This window comes from Quercus suber, unplaced genomic scaffold (genome assembly GCF_002906115.3).
Source record: "Quercus suber isolate HL8 unplaced genomic scaffold, Cork oak 2.0 scaffold_91, whole genome shotgun sequence".
In the NCBI taxonomy this organism is placed as follows: domain Eukaryota; kingdom Viridiplantae; phylum Streptophyta; class Magnoliopsida; order Fagales; family Fagaceae; genus Quercus; species Quercus suber.
The window spans coordinates 428,139-445,287 of NW_027069556.1; the positions used below are offsets into that span (position 1 = coordinate 428,139).

The following is a 17,149-nucleotide window of genomic DNA, read 5'->3' on the forward strand; positions in this document are numbered from 1 at the left end:
TTTCCAGAGAGAATTTTGTGAGAGAAACCCTAGAGAAAAACAAGATTGCCTCATCCTCAATCTTCACTAAGAGACTCTTCAAATTCCTCTACTCTCTTCTTCTCTATTGATACATCCTTGAGAGGTTCTTGACCAAATCCTTTTCTCATCACACCCACATTTGTGAGAAAGTTCATTTGGTGCTAAGGGAAGTAGTTTGGAAGGGACCAATGACTATTGGTTGATGCTATGGTTTATACTAGAATCCGATAAGATAGAAAAGAAAAAGGTTCGGCGCAACCTCGTTAGAACAAAAAGCTTGGAGGGCTTAGGTACTTGGGTAAATTAGGCTTGGAGGGTCTATTGCTGTTCATGTATCACAACTACATTTTCTAGTGGATTATTGATCGCTTAGAGGGCGGCGAAGAGGTTTTACGCTGAGAGCATCGGTTTCCTTTTTGATAACACATCGAGTGTTGCCTTAGTGTTTGCATCTCTCTTCCTTTATCTTTGCCATTTATTTTATGTTGTGGATGTGATTATATTTGACTTAGATTGTTTATCAATTCTATGTTTGGCTTATGTTCATGTTTCACACATTAATTGTTTGATAATAAACTTGAATTGATATTTTGTAATTTAGGATCTAAACGTTCAAGGGTGTTTTACACACATATTGAACATTCAGTCATAATACCCAATGATTCAAGAAAGTTCCTACGATTTAATGAACTAAAACTTTCATCTCGACCTCTAAAAGCTATCGCTTAAAAGGCAAGATATCGGACAATAAAAACTGAGGCCTTCAGTTGCAATCGATTATTTGCAATTTGTTCAGTAGTGAAATGGTCAACTACCCTTTGTAAATGCTACCATTGGTTCATCAAATCCTTACACATTTGCTCAGCAACTTTATGAGCTGAGTTATGATTTTTTCCTATATGACCTTGAAAATAACAATTTTTGCCCCCAACTTTTTTCCAATTTCTAAATCCACCAACAGTGAATGTATTTTGTCCCATAACCCATTTAGATTATGAAAGACAAAACAGGGTAGACAATAAGCTGCATCTATCGTAGGAGAATATTCAATCCATGTTGAATTATATTCAAACCAAGAAGCTTGAAAGCTACGATTGTGCTTTCCACTTTTTTTGTATGTCTATAGAGGAGGTTGGTGCAGACCATTTTTAATGTAAGCCCGTCGAATTTCATCACGTTGACTAACATGATATTCCTATATTTGTTTGCGTGTTTCGGGATCATAATCCAAAGAATCAAGATCAGCTTTTTGAAATTGTGTTTGAGAGATATGGTTATTTTTCGGAATTGGGATATCGGCATTTTCTGGAATTGGGGAATGAATATTTCTTGAGATTGGAACATCAACATTTTCTGGAATTGGAATAGCAACATTAGTTACGGCATTGAGTTTCTGTTAGGCATAGTGTGGTGTTGAGTTTTAGCTACGGTTTTGAGTTTCTACTTCTTGTTACCATTCCAAAGTGGAAGAGAGGCGTGAAATGGAAGAGACCTAGGAAAAAAAAAGAAAGAAAGAAAGAAAGAAAGATAGAGAAGGGACCATTCTGACTTAGCATAGTAAATGGGTCTCACTATTTTGTGCAAAATTTTGAGTTATAGAAAACAAAATAAAAAACCAAACAAGTTTTAATTTGAGTGAGTGAAAAAATAGAGATAAAGATATGAGATATGGAAACTGAGTTTGAGCTATGAGATTTAAGTGATGAGTGATGAGTGATGAGTGATGAGTGATGAGTGATGAGTGATAATGTTTCCACTATCCATTAATGTCTTTTTTTTTTTTTTTTAATGTCAGATAGCATTAATTTTTTAGAAATTGATGACATGACAACATATTAATGATTTTTTGAGGGAAAAAAACATTAAGGGTCTGTTTGGGATTCATTTATTTTGCTGAAATTGAAAATTTCTTGCTGAAAATACTGTATATAAAGGTAAAAGTTAGCTGAAATAGCACCATGAGATCCATGACTAGTATCAAAAAGTTTCCTGGGACCTATGAATAGTAGAAAAATAAGTGAATAGTAAAATAAGTTGGCAAAAATAATTTTTGCCAAACACATACTAATAAAATTTTTTTTTTCACTTTTTCATCTACTTAAATTCAATGGTATGAAAGTTCAATGGTGTAAAAAATATATAACTTGACCAAAATTGCATGCAAAATGAAGTAACCGTACCTCACCGTGTGATAATGAACCGCACTACAAGTAGTAACGAATTGCACTGCACCACACCCATATTTATTTTATATCAAATATATATATATATATATTTAATATATATATTAAGTAAGTGGTTAACTAAGTGTTAGTGCATTCTAGTTTCACGTTAAAACAACTTCGTTTTGTTTAAATACAAAATCAAAAATTCTAAACATCATTCACATCTCCATCTCACACTATCACTCTCACAAAATCAAAAGCCCAAATGTTTAATACTATTGTTTTTTTTTTTTTTTTTTTTTTGTATTAATATATTATATATTTGTGGTGTTTTTAGTTTAATTTGTCATGAAATTTTTTTGTCTTGTATATATATGTGTTACTTTTTTTGTTACACAAGTTGTATTTTTTTTAAAAAAAGACTTACTGTCATATTGTCATAATTATTAATAGTAAATTACAAATTGTCATATTGTCAAAACCAATCAAACCACTCTTCATTCACTGCACTAAATCACACATGTAATCGTAAAATGAAGATGCAATGCAGTTATGGTTTCGGCCTAATTACAACGCAAAGTAGGTGCTTGAAATGGCCCAAAACTAAAACCGCACCATGAACACTTGTATATATATGGAAAGGCTCACCTCTAGTTTTAAAATCTCCAGTTTCCCCTCCCATTTAAAAATAGATGAGTGACTTGTGGAAATAAAATGATCCAACAGTTTAGAAAAATCCAATAATATCTCGTCTCTGTTGCCTCTCCCTTCACCGTCTCTAGAGTCAAACTGATCTACTAGACATCATCATTGTTCAACTCAAAACCACCACTGCCTACACCACCTCTACAAGGTCTCTCCACTGCTGCCTCGCCACCATCAAAAGCCATAGCCATCACAAGTACAAAACCATAGAGTCTGAGCCTCCCTTTAGATCTGTTAGTGTTTCAATCCTTTCGCAAAACCAATGCCACATCTCTTCATCAACCTCTAATATCCAAAACCCAAGAGTCCAATCTTCATCATCAGCCTCATACGCTACCATGTGTGGCTTGAAATTTCTGGCCATTGATCTACATGCTGTCTAAGATTCCTCATCAATTGGTGGTTCGCGAATCCAATGTCACGAATCTCTTTGTCGGCCTCCGATATGTAAAACCCAAGAAGCTAGCCTCCATCGTTGGCCTCACACACTTTCTGAAGTTTGGACGTTGATCCACGTGTTGTCGAAGACTGTCATTGATTGTGGCTCCGAATCCGAAGAGCCCATGCCTTCTTCCTCCACTTTTATCTTAAAAAGGTTTGATTTTGCTTCTATTTTTGAAAACAAAATTTGCTAATTTTCTAACCGTTAGATCATTTTATTTTCACACGTCAATCATCTACTTTAAAATAGGAGGAAACGGGAAGTTTTAAAATTGGAGGCGAGCCTCTCCCTATATATATATATATAAAGGTGAAGAAAGATGAAAGAAATGTGAGAGAGAATGAGAGAAAAAAAGTATACGCCAATTGATCATGTTTGTAAAAGGTAGTGCATTAAAAGATTGAGTCTTAAGATCCATTTAGATACAGCTGAAAACTGAAAAACATTATAGCAAAATAATTTTTAAATATGTGAATAATACTGTGAGACTTATTTTTAATGAAAAAGTTACTGAAAAATGAGGTTTGTGAATCTTGTGAACAGTACATGGATCCACTATGAGTTGAAAAAGGTGAGAAAAGTCAAACATTGCGACTACTGTTCATAAACAGTGCATAAACAATAGCAGTAACAGTGAGAAAGTCTCTCAAACGCGTGCAAAAAAAAGAAAAAAAAAAAAAGAAAGAAAAATGCCAGAAGCAGACGTGCTGGGTTTTTCAACCCAATCCAAACGTAACCTTAATGGAGTAATGATATTTGCATTTTCTCTCTCACATTTGCTCTCTCTCTAACTTTTCTATTTCAAGGAAGGATTTTGGAGAGTCTTTTGTCAAGAAAGATGGGTGCTCAACAAAACTCCAAAAAGACTCAACATTTTGACTAAAGACCTACCCCCTCCGTCTAACTTTCTNTCACCTCTAGTTTTAAAATCTCCAGTTTCCTCTCCCATTTAAAAATAGATGAGTGACTTGTGGAAATAAAATGATCCAACAGTATAGAAAAATCCAATAATATCTCGTCTCTGTTGCCTCTCCCTTCACCGTCTCTAGAGTCAAACTGATCTACTAGACATCATCATTGTTCAACTCAAAACCACCACTGCCTACACCACCTCTACAAGGTCTCTCCACTACTGCCTCGCCACCATCAAAAGCCATAGCCATCACAGGTACAAAACCATAGAGTTTGAGCCTCCCTTTAGATCTGTTAGTGTTTCTCAATCCTTTCGCAAAACCAATGCCACATCTCTTCATCAACCTCTAATATCGAAAACCCAAGAGTCCAATCTTCATCATCAGCCTCATACGCTACCATGTGTGGCTTGAAATTTCTGGCCGTTGATCTACATGCTGTCTAAGATTCCTCATCAATTGGTGGTTCGCGAATCCAATGTCACGAATCTCTTTGTCGGCCTCCGATATGTAAAACCCAAGAAGCTAGCCTCCATCGTTGGCCTCACACGCTTTCTGAAGTTTGGACGTTGATCCACGTGTTGTCGAAGACTGTCATTGATTATGGCTCCGAATCCGAAGAGCCCATGCCTTCTTCCTCCACTTTTATCTTAAAAAGGTTTGATTTTGCTTCTATTTTTGAAAACAAAATTTGCTAATTTTCTAACCGTTAGATCATTTTATTTTCACACGTCAATCATCTACTTTAAAATTGGAGGCGAGCCTCTCCCTATATATATATATATATAAAGGTGAAGAAAGATGAAAGAAATGTGAGAGAAAATGAGAGAAAAAAAGTATACGCCAATTGATAATGTTTGTAAAAGGTAGTGCATTAAAAGATTGAGTCTTAAGATCCATTTGGATACAGCTGAAAACTAAAAAACATTATAGCAAAATAATTTTTAAATATGTGAATAATACTGTGAGACTTATTTTAAATGAAAAAGTTACTGAAAAATGAGGTTTGTGAGTCTTGTGAACAGTACACGGATCCACTATGAGTTGAAAAAGGTGGGAAAAGTCAAACATTGCGACTACTTTTCATAAACAGTGCATAAACAATAGCAGTAACAGTGAGAAAGTCTCTTAAATGCGTGCAAAAAAAAAGAAAAAAAAAAGAAAGAAAAGTGTCAGACGCAGACATGCTGGGTTTTTCAACCCAATCCAAACGTAACCTTAATGGAGTAATGATATTTGCATTTTCTCTCTCACATTTGCTCTCTCTCTAACTTTTCTATTTCAAGGAAGGATTTTGGAGAGTCTTTTGTCAAGAAAGATGGGTGCTCAACAAAACTCCAAAAAGACTCAACATTTTGACTAAAGACCTACCCCCTCCGTCTAACTTTTTTTGTCCTCTATTTTATTTTAAGATGTCCTAAAATATTGTCTCGTTTCTAAAAATAAAAATCATTAATTTACTAATGTTCCTATCATACCCCTATTAATTTACAAATTCAATTTTTTGATAAATTTTTTAAAGGGTAGTTTAGGAAATTTATGCATTTTTAAAAGGTAAATAAGACAATAAATGATGTTCCTTTAAAAAGTTTGACTTTTCAAACAAGACAAAAAAAAAGGGGGATGGAGGGAGTAACATTTTCACGAAGAGTTGCCATTTTCAGTTTCGAGGAAGGATTTTGGAGAGTTTTTTTATTTTTATTTTTATCAAGAGAGATAAGTCTACATGATATGTGAGAGAGAATGAGAGAAAACAAGAATACTCAAGCTGATTGTATTTTCCAATGTAGCACAAAAAATGGAATTAAATAGAGAGAGAGAGAGAGAGATGCATTTATTTCTATTTTGCATTTTAAATTGGACAAGTTAAGAATCATATTAATTGTGAGTTATAGTTAGTTCAATTGTTAAAGTTTTTAATAGTTAAATACGAAATTTGAGATTCAATCTCTACTTAAACCAAAAATTAAGGAACAGACGCTATGGATTAAATCTCTCTAGAAATAAAAAAATAAAAGTTAAAATAAGTACATTTCATTAAACTTTTTGCCTTTCGGTCGTCCCACAAGTTTCCAACTAGTTTTGATTTGATTTTTAAATCCTTTTTGGACTTGGCCCAAGTTGAGTCTAACACGGGTTTATTTTCTTTCGAGACATAACACTTGGGTTTCGTTAGTTCTTTATTCAGCAAGTTTGATTGCCCAGTTGGTGGGCATGAATTGTCATGGGCTGTAGTGGTGGTTGATGCCTTTATCCATCTGTCCATTCTTCGGCCTATGTGACTCTCGTTCGTCAGTTTAGGTTTTGGACTTCATAACCCAAAGTAAATTTGGCCCAAAAAATTAATCCTACACACTTATGCGGTTATGCCTCTGTTTGAATACCAATGAAAAATAAAAATTATTTCACTATTCAGTTTATTTTTGTTACTATTTATGGGTGCCACTGCACTTTTTGCTACTATTTATGAGCTCCATTATACTATTTCAGTTAACTTTTACCTTTATATACAGTACTTTCAGCAATAAGTTTTCAATTTTAATAAAATAAGTGATATCTAAACAGACGCTATATCATAAAAAACTTATTATGTTAACTATTTTTTTTTTCCAATTATGACGTTAACTATTTGGTGACTACTGTTGTATATGAAAACACTTTTTGGTACTATTTGTGAGCTCTACTGTACTATTTCAGTTAACTTTTACCTTTATATACAGTACTTTCAGCAATAAGTTTTCAATTTTAACAAAATAAGTAATATCTAAACAAACCCTATATCATAAAAAACTTATGACGATTTTTTTTTCCAATTATGACATTAACTATTTGGTGACTACTGTTGCATGTGAAAAAAAAAAAAAGAAGAAGCAAAAAACTGTTTTATGATCTCTCTTTGCCCTAGGTGGCTTGATTAACTTCTTTCATGCTTTTTTTTTTTCTTCTTCTTCTTTCTTTTAATGGATAATAATTATCCATTGCTTTTGCTTTTTGTTGAAGGAATTATCCGTTACTTCATGGGCATATGAACTCAAATTGATGTGTATAAAAACAGTAAGACCTTGTTCTCCCAAATGCAGTATCAAGATTGTAAAGAAGCGGTAAAAGAAACATGGAAAGAAAGATTCTTATTCGTAAGTTCTCATTTCAATGTATCAAAGGAGAGAGAGAGAGAGAGAGAGAGAATCAAAAAGAAGGGTGAACCATCAAGGGCTATCCATGAAGTAGAAATCACTGAGTTTTTGATAATTAACTTTAGCTTTTTCGCTAGCAGATCATTAACTTTAGCTGATTTTGGTGCACAACCTACAATATAAAAGCACAAAATCACATCGTATGCATGTAGGCCTAATCAAATCAAATCCCTTTTTATTTGCTTCTACAATACATTTTCTTGTAAATGTACAAGAACTAAAACCAAAATAGTAGTGTGATTTGTTCAAAGCAAGCATGACTAACAAGTTATTCCCAGTTGTCACGTGTATACAAGTTACAAAATTAGGGACTATAGGAGCGGAACCAAGTGATTAACTCCCTTAACAAGTCTCCGCCCCACACTCTCTTTATCTACTTTTCTTCCCACCAAAGTCTCTTTTAGTCTGCACTCTCTCTTTTCTTTCCTTACATAAACACCTCTCAAGTTTACCAATTCCATCATTATTTTCATTTTTCTCCCATAATCTCATTAGCTCCAACAATCATTCCCAAGTTAATTACATTGGGAAAGCTTGAAAGATGTCGGATTGGGGTCCAATTTTTGTGGCTGTGGTGCTATTTGTACTCTTAACTCCGGGTCTGCTCTTTCAAGTGCCTGGGCGCAATGGGTGTGTGGATTTTGGTAACTTTCAGACGAGTGGTGCATCCATACTGATTCATTCCCTACTTTACTTTGGCCTCATTTGCATCTTCTTGTTGGCTGTCAAGGTTCACTTGTACCTTGGTTGACCCCTCTACAAAAAAACAAAAAACAGAGAGGGAAATATTGATATTGGGTGTGTGTTTTTTTCTTCAGTTGGAACTTGAGTTAGTGTTCTTCATTTATGTGTTAATCCTAGTTATTGAGTAATAATATTGAGAAGGGCTTTTGATTTGAGTTTTTCATATCTTTGTGATTAATTTGTATTTTATGTTGTCTTTGAATGTTAGTTGAGTTGGTGATATTGAGGCTTATTTGGGATTATCCATTGATGACTGATGGCTCAAATTGACCGTTAAAAAACGCAAATCAAAATTCCATAGTATCTAAGAAATTATGTCTGATTATGATTTTATGCGTACACATATTATTATATTGCTTTTAAGAGAAAGAAAAGAACTTTCAGAGTGCTACTGCCTATGGAATTATCCAACTAGACAAAACACTGCCTTCAGGGGCTTAACTTCCAAGATTGGAACATTTATAATTTATCATGCCACAACTGACATAGCTTAACTTCCAAGATTGGAACATTTATAATTTATCATGCGACAACTGACATATTTTGTTTAGAGAATATTATGAAAAAATCAATCAATTTTTGGTTGTTTACAACTTTACATGGAGAGTTGTGTGCTTATATTAACACTAGCTTGTAACCTATGCATATGCACGGAAACATCAAATAATATTGATAAAAGAAAATTAAAGAATTTTGTTAGTACTCATTTGAATTTTATAAATTATAAATTGTTATTATTCATGCAAAAAAAAAAAAATGTTGATTATTATTAATATTAATGTTGTATAGTGAATATGTGAAACACAATGGTTGACAACAATCTTTAAAAAAAAAAAAAAAAATTGAAGTAATGAAGTTGTTTGTTTATTAATTAATTGGGATTTAATTTTTTATTTATTTATTGAAATCTACATTTAGAATTAGTATTTGAAGTTTTATTAAAGGAATCCAATTATTTTTTGTGTTCTACATTCAATATCTAGAATATCAAAAATCACTTGAGCCACAATGTTTCTTCAATCTAACAATCATGCAAGTTACAACTTTCTAGTCCTTCAAAAGATTTTAACTATTAGCATCTTAATGAACCAAAAAAAAATCCAAGAGTTCAATTGTTAAAGCTTTCAAACAGCTAGAAAATTAAAGAATCAAAAGCCATAAATTATTGAAAAAAAAAAAGAAATATAAGGGAAAAAGAGGGGTTACCTTCAAAAAATTATTCATGACATGGGTGTTGAAAATTTGTCAAATATTTTCAAATATTGTAGAGTGACACGAACCACAGAAAAGAAGTCCATGGTTGCACCATACTCAAAAGATATATTGACAATAGTAGCACAATGTACTAACGAAGATGAAGATTTAAGGCTATAATAGGTCATAACACCCAATTTTGAGAGATTAGATAGATTCGTGAGACTATTATCATAATATCAAGAAAACAAACCAGAAATAGAATGTACAAAATAAAAACAGAAAAGCAAAGTCTTCATTAGAGAGAGAGAGAGATTTAAACCTCCATCGGCTCCTAAATTCTTAGATTCAAATTTGAGGAGTGAAAGCAATCAATGAATTGGAAAAAAAAAAAAAACCAAAAAACAAAAAACAAATATTAGTCGGCAAATAGCAATGATCTCTATATTGTGTTCGTTATCTTCAAAACCTCCTTTACAATAAAGCAACGTGGTATCAAAGTTCACATTGAAACTCTTCCAAATGGCTGTAAAGAGCCTATGAACGGTCTGCAAGTCTCTCCTTTTATCTCTCTTTACTTCATGTACTCTCTCTCTCTCTCTCTATTGGCGTATGACCCTTCCAAGTTTGTATTGCAGAATTGACATTAGTCTTTGACTTTTTAGCTTCTGCTTGATTGTTTGATGAGTGAGATCATTCCTAGATGAGTGAGAATTATTATTGAGGCCCCTAGATTTTCGTGTTGAGTGTAGGGACTCTTATCTCAAGAATAATTGAATAATAGATATTGTATTGAGATTGAAGTTGTGTTAATATTGTGTGCACCAAAATTAAGAAAGTTCAATTAGACACGGGATGATTAGCCCATAATTCAAATCTAACTAGTAAGTTATTTGTGCGATGCACGGATAAGATTATAATGTTTTATGTAATATTGTTTTGGAGAATGTTGTATATTTATTATAGCATAATTGTTATAGAACTTTATTATAGTAATGAGTTCATCATAAAAAACAACAATTATAAATTGCACAAACATATTCATTATAATTATTCAATTGAAGTAAGGACTTCGTTAACAGGTGCCGGCCAGCACCTGTTAATGAACTAGCTGTGGTTCATTTATGATCTATCACAAATTCCACTTGCATAGAAAATTGGTAAAATTTTACTTTTCAGCTTTGATTTTGCAAAATAATTTGACTTTCTCCATCTAAACTGACACACATTTAATACTTATTCAGTTTTTTCCATATCCCTAAAAAAACGTGAATAGTTTATTTTAAATTTTATCACATTAATGGGTGCTGTTCAACACCTGTTAACGTGACACCTAAAGTAATGAAAAGGAAAAAAAAAAAAAAAACAACTTTGAAAGAATACTATAGAATAAAAGTTAATATAGAATATGTCTTTTTTTTTTCCTGCTTACTTCTAAAACAAAATACACATCTCAAACACCCACAGTTAATCAAATTATTTACAAAACCCACAAATCCACCTTAATATCAAAATCCTAATTGCCGTTGCCACTCAATATAAAATGCAAGCACCCATTCCTTGGTTGTAGCAAACTCATATTAGTTAGGATTAGATAAAACAATAATGTTAGAGCTAAATAGGTGTTATCGAAAGATTAAAAGTAAATGACATCATTTTTATTCTATGTGTATTTGAAATGGGATGGCATGAACGGCTAAGGCTAGGTATATATAAAGGGGTAGAAGTGCAAAAGGTGAAATTGGCGAATTAAAATGTAGAGAGTTTTGTGTGTTTGTATGAGGGATGAAAAGTCTAGAAACATTAAACCAAAGGATACAATTTAAAAAAAAAAAAAATAGAAAAGTTTTGAAATATTGAATCAAATGAAAGAAAAAGTTAATATTTAATTTGTTTTTATCTCTGATGTGATACTTGAGAATATTTCAATTCTCTTTGCATAAAATGCGCTATTTGACAAAACCTCATACTCTCCCCTATGCTTATCTATGTTTATATATATATATATATATATATTGATTGATAATTGGATTTTCTCTTAACTTTGGCTTTATATATACTAGTGTGTAATCCTGCGCATATGCACAGATACAATTAAAAACAATCACAGTTACACGGTTCAAATTATAACTTTTTTTTTAGAAGAGGTTAAAATTATACATGGTATTAACTTACACATTTTTTAAACCATAGATTTCTAAAAAAATGTAATGGTTTCTCATTATATATATATGATTTAGAATTTAATTGGATTTAAACTCTTTAGTTTATACACCAATAATTCACTAGTCACAAAAAAAAAAAATTTGATGGATACGTGGCACACAAAATGGAACTCCAATTGAAATTCAATTTAGAATCTAATTGGATTTAGACTCTTTGATTTTTACATTCAATATTCATTTGATTCAAAAATTAAAAATTAAATAAGACATTGTTGAGGGCCATTTTTGAAGAATCATAAAGAAAGAAAGAAGCCCAACAACGTAGACCGAAAATAAGCTGGCAAAGAGATGGAAAACAAGAACCATTAAGTCTAAGCGGCAGGAATAATTGATCACAGGTCCATAAAATAAATAAACGGGCCTTGAGAAAGCAAATGGGTTTAAAAGAGCCCGGAAAGAGAGAAATAACAACTAGCAAACCCATGGGCAGTATACGATGTGGAAAAGTAAGATTGGGCCGCAATAGGTCTAAAGTAATGTAAACAAAGAGAGTAGGAGATTGATGGCAAGCCTACAAACCCCAAAGATGAGAATAAGGTAATTGGGCCGGGGAAGCCCAATGAAGTTAGTAAAAGCCCATGGAAACACAAAGTTAGGAAAAAGGGCCGAGGAAGCTCAAGGCAAGCAAATGGGCTAAGGATGTCCAAGGGAAAAACAAAAGGGATGCAGGAGCCCATAAGTAAGAAAACCCATAGGCATGGGAAAGAACACACGGTAGACCTAAAAAGGGGCCTGTAGGATCAAGTCAATACAGCAGAAATGACAAAGTAACATGGCAGGACATGATCGCAATCAAGAAATGGGCTAGAGGAAATGTGAAGCCCAGTATCAAATGAAGCCCAGCCTCTAAGGGAAATAGTGAATTAGAAAACGGCCCACATAAAAGGACGAAGAAGAGCGGCAGACTGTGCAAACGCAGCTCTAGACCGCGCCAAATGCATGAGCAACAGGCAAATTTTGGACATACATGAAAGGAAAGCACGCGCAAAACCCATGCGCCATCAGCCTGTACCCAGCCAATATGTGACGTGGTGGGGTCATGGGTCAGAGGTAAGAGGTAAAAGGGTATGGTTTGGTGGTGGGGAGAGGGGAAAAGACCTATTATGCGGTTCCTGCCCAAGCTCTTTTGGGGGGTACGTCCTACTGGGATGATAGACCACTCAAAAGAGGCAAGGTTGAGGGGGGAACCGTTAGGTGCATGCCATGAGAGAGAGAGAGAGAAAGCACTTACACGGTGGCAAGAAAGGGTGCCATGACGGACTAACAAATGAAACAAACCTGCCTTTGTCTAACGAGGGTGAGTGGCACATAGACGAACCCTTTAGTGGTCGGCAAGTACGCGTAGACCAAATAAAGGTGGTTAAGGGGCAAAGTGGTAAAATCTAGTCATGGCAGGCACTATAAGAAGACCCTTGCCATGCCCAGAAGAGGGGATCGAAAAATAGGGGAGTATCACGAAGTAAAATAAAAAGAAAGCAAAAACAAGGGAAAGAAAAAAGATAAGAGAGAAAACAGAAAACAAAGAGAAATAATACGATGGGCATGCACCAATAGGTCGATTTCCTTCTCTCCCCCTCGAAATCCTACTCTCTTCAAGAAAAATAATGAAAGGAAGATTCCTTTGGGCACTAACCATTTAGGTCCAGTTCCCTCAAAGTTATTAATCCCCACGGCAGGATCTTTCCTAGGAGATTAGTTGCATTGAGAAGAAGCGTTCTTCCTCTTTGGTCTTTACCTCTACAAACCAAACTTGACTTGATATTTATTCTTGATTAACTCATATTATCACTTACTCCTTTATTGCTTTTGTAAAAGCCATTGTTATCACTGTGATTGTCATAAATAGGGATTACTTGGTCATTTTCCATTAAGAAAAGGTCACTGTATTCTGTTTTTCTTTTTTTTTGTTATTATATCTGCTTGCTGTAACTCATTTGAAACAGCTCTGCCTGCCATAAGTACACTCTTGGCAGACGAGGCCTAGTTTGTGCACAAGCCGGCCCAAATTAAGTTACAGTTGGACCGGTCTCAACTCTCTTACTCAGAATACTCGGGCCCATTACTATAGGAGGCAGCTCAGCCCAATGCATAGTACACAAAAAAGGCCCCTACAGACAAATGGCGTACAATTGGATTCCAATTGAAATTCAATTTGAATTCTAATATGATTTTCTCTAAGCTTTGGCTTTATATATATATAAGGCAAATTACAATTTATCCATTTGTAGTTTGACTGAAATTTAAGTTACCTACCTTTAGTTTAGAAGTTAGCACTTTGCCCACTTAATGTTTACTCTGTTAAGTTTTTGTAACCCACTTCTTTACTTTCACCATTAAAAACACAAAAAACATTAAAAAAAAAAACATTAAAATCAAGATCTAAAAGCATATTTTTTTAAAACTGTGAAGCTTTCAGATCCACTGAGTTTATTGAAATTTGGTGGTAGTTTAGTCACTTTAGCTCCGTGCAGCCAAAACCTTGAGTAACTTGAATCTAGCATGAAATAATTTTGAAATGGACAACTTAGATGGCAGATCTTTGACTCCAAATACAAGCAAAGAGCGAAGATGAAATACAATTATGTTGGTATTATGTTTGTTAAACTTTGTTGGATTGTCCGCCTCTTGCATTTTCTAGACATGCTTTCGTTGCAAAATTTTCATGTCTTGACTTGGAAACAATCATGAATGCGGCATTTGATGACTCTTGCGTCAACAGTTGTTATAGCTATTTTTATCAAGCTTCTATTAAGAAGTTAGAAACTAAAAGCTAAACCTAGAATTTAGAAACTAAAAGCCAAACTCAGATTTTTTTGAACATAAACCCAGAAATCTTGAACATAAACCAAAAATTAAACTCATTAATTTTGAACATAAACCCACAGCCACTGCAAATAAAAATTAAAACCAAATCAAACACACCTCAAATTTCTTTCTCAATCTTTTCTATCCCCTTGATAGTTTTGTTTGGATTGATAGGCTTGAGAATATTCTTATGAAAAGGAAGAATGTTCTTAAGCCAAAACTTCACCATCTTAAGAAATATACTTTTAGATCTTTATTTTTATGTTTTTGTTATGTTTTTTGTGTTTTTAACGACGAAAGTAAAGATGGGTTATGGAAGCTTAACAGAGTAAATCTCAGGTGGGCAAAGTGCTAACTTTTAAATTACAGGTAGGCAACTTAAATTTCGGCCAAACCATAGGTGGGTAAATTGTAATTATATATATATATATATATATATATAAGATACTAATAAAAATTAAGAAATTGATGCTTTAGGGCTCTAAAACAAACCTAGTTATTTGTGAATAGTACGGACTCTAACTCAACCAAAAAAAAAAAAAATTATATTTATTTATGAAATAAGTCAAGGTGAAGACTAAGTTTGAGCTCAAAATATTAAACAAATTGATCTAAAAAATGTTAATGTGTTTGTGAACAAACTCGCGAGTACAAAATTCAATTTAAATATATATAATATTAAATAATTGTATTCATACATGTTGAAAAAATATAGGCTTGATATTGGATGGTTTAAGTTTAAAAATAAATTTATAAGATAAGATAAAAAATTATTATTTGTAATTTTATTGATAATATAAACGGGCCGTTTCATTATAAAAACTATATATAATTCTTAACAATAAAAGGTTGATGAATCTAATTTTATAAGTTCATAAAGGAAAATCATTCAATCAAATTAATTCAAAAAATGCAATTTAAAATATAATTTATTTGTAAATCGTTAGCATAATTTCATGAGGGGGTATAATTTATTTTAAATTCTATATTGTATTTAAACTATTGAAATTCTCACATGTCAGTTGTGAGGTTAGTTAAGTAGTGAAGTCTCATATCGGAGACTAATAAGAAGAATGAGTAATTAATAGCATAATTGGACTTGAACCCATTGTCTTAAGCTTTTAGGTTGTTGATGCTCATTTCGGCAGAAAAGCCTAATAGTAGGAAGAAGCTCAACAATATGGGCAGAAAAGAGTTAGTAAATTGAGAGAAAAACCATTAAACCTGAATGGCATGAATAATGGGTCATTGGCCTAGAAAATAATAAATAGGTTTCAAAGGAAGCAAGCGGGCCTAAAGGAACACAGAGAAAGAAGTAGTAGATCCATGGGCAGTATGAAAGCAAGAATGGGCTGAAGCAGGCCCAAAATGATGAAATAAGTGAGTAAGGAGTTGATAGAAAGCCCATAAACCCCAAAGGTAAAAGATATGGTAATTGGGCTAGGGAAGCCCAAAAAAGTTAGCAGAAGCCCATGGAAATGCAAAATTTGAATGGGCCAAGGGTGCCTAAGGAAAGAAAATGGGCCGAGGATGCCCGAGGAGAAAGAAATGGGCCAAGGAAGCCTGTAAGCAATGGAATGGGTCAAGAAGGCCCGAAGTAGCATGAATGTAAGCCCAATGACAATACTAGGTCACTGTAATTAAGTGAAAGAAAAATATATAGCAGACCCAAAAGAGGCCCAGCAAGCACGGATCAAATAACACCACAACAGGAATAACATAGTGGCATGGCAGGAATGCTAGCATGTTTATGAAAGGAGCAAAGAATGAATTAAGGAGAGAAAAGCCCACAATCAAGTAAGGCCCAGCCCTTGAAGGAAGCAAGCCATAAAGAATGAAGGATCAAAAAACCAATTCACGCCACAAGAGGTCAAGAATAAGTAGCAGAACACACAGACGAGCCCCCATATCATGGCAAACGCATGAGCAACAAACAAGCTTTGAACACACACGGAAGTGGAGCATGCACAAGGCTCAGGCACTACCAACCTGTACCCAGCCAATATAGGAATGGTGGGCCATGGGCCAGAGGTAAGAAAGGGTATAATCTGGTGGTGGAGAGAAGGGGGAGCCTATTTTGGCATGGGGTTCTTGCTTAAAATATTTTGGGGGAAATGTTCTAATGGGATGACATACCACCCAAAAGAGGGAAAGATGAATTGGAATCACTAGGTGCATATCATGAGGGATAGTGAGAGAGAATGCCTACCTTGTTCCGGATGAGAATGTCATGGTGAACAAGCAAACAAAATAGAATTCTTTTTCGGGTAATGAGATGTGGCACGACCAGCATAAGTAAGTGGTGATGGCAGCTGACAAACTAGTGGGTGGTCTAGAATGACATTCACACCTAGACAAAAGTGGTTAAAGGGTGAAATGGTAAAAAAACCAATCACAGCAAGTTGTATATAAGAAGCCTTCACCATGCATAGTAGGATCATCAACACAACAATAATCATAACGAGAGAGTCACAACATTACAACAATCACATCACAGCAACATCAAGAAAAACAACATCACATGAGCAAGAACTAAAAAAAGAAAAGAGTGGGAAAAAGCAGAGAAACGAAATAGGGAGAAAGAAAAACAAAAAAGTAGGCAAGCGTGTGATGGCAGGCATGCACCAATAGGCTAATTCCTTCTCTTCTTCTAAAAGCCGACCCTCTATTAAGGATTAAAGATTTCTCAGGACATAAGCTATTTAGGCCCATCTTCTCAAAGTGGGTAATTTCTATTGCAGGA

At 34.0% G+C, this 17,149-nt stretch overlaps 1 protein-coding gene across 1 annotated transcript; it reads left to right on the forward strand.

Annotated features, from left to right (window-relative positions):
• Window positions 1-7,739: 7,739 nt before the first annotated feature.
• LOC112015289 (uncharacterized) lies at window positions 7,740-8,337 on the forward strand. The gene has a single exon (XM_024047678.2). The coding sequence runs from the start codon at window positions 7,980-7,982 to the stop codon at window positions 8,187-8,189; it is 210 nt and encodes a 69-aa protein (XP_023903446.1). The 5' UTR covers window positions 7,740-7,979; the 3' UTR covers window positions 8,190-8,337.
• Window positions 8,338-17,149: the final 8,812 nt, after the last annotated feature.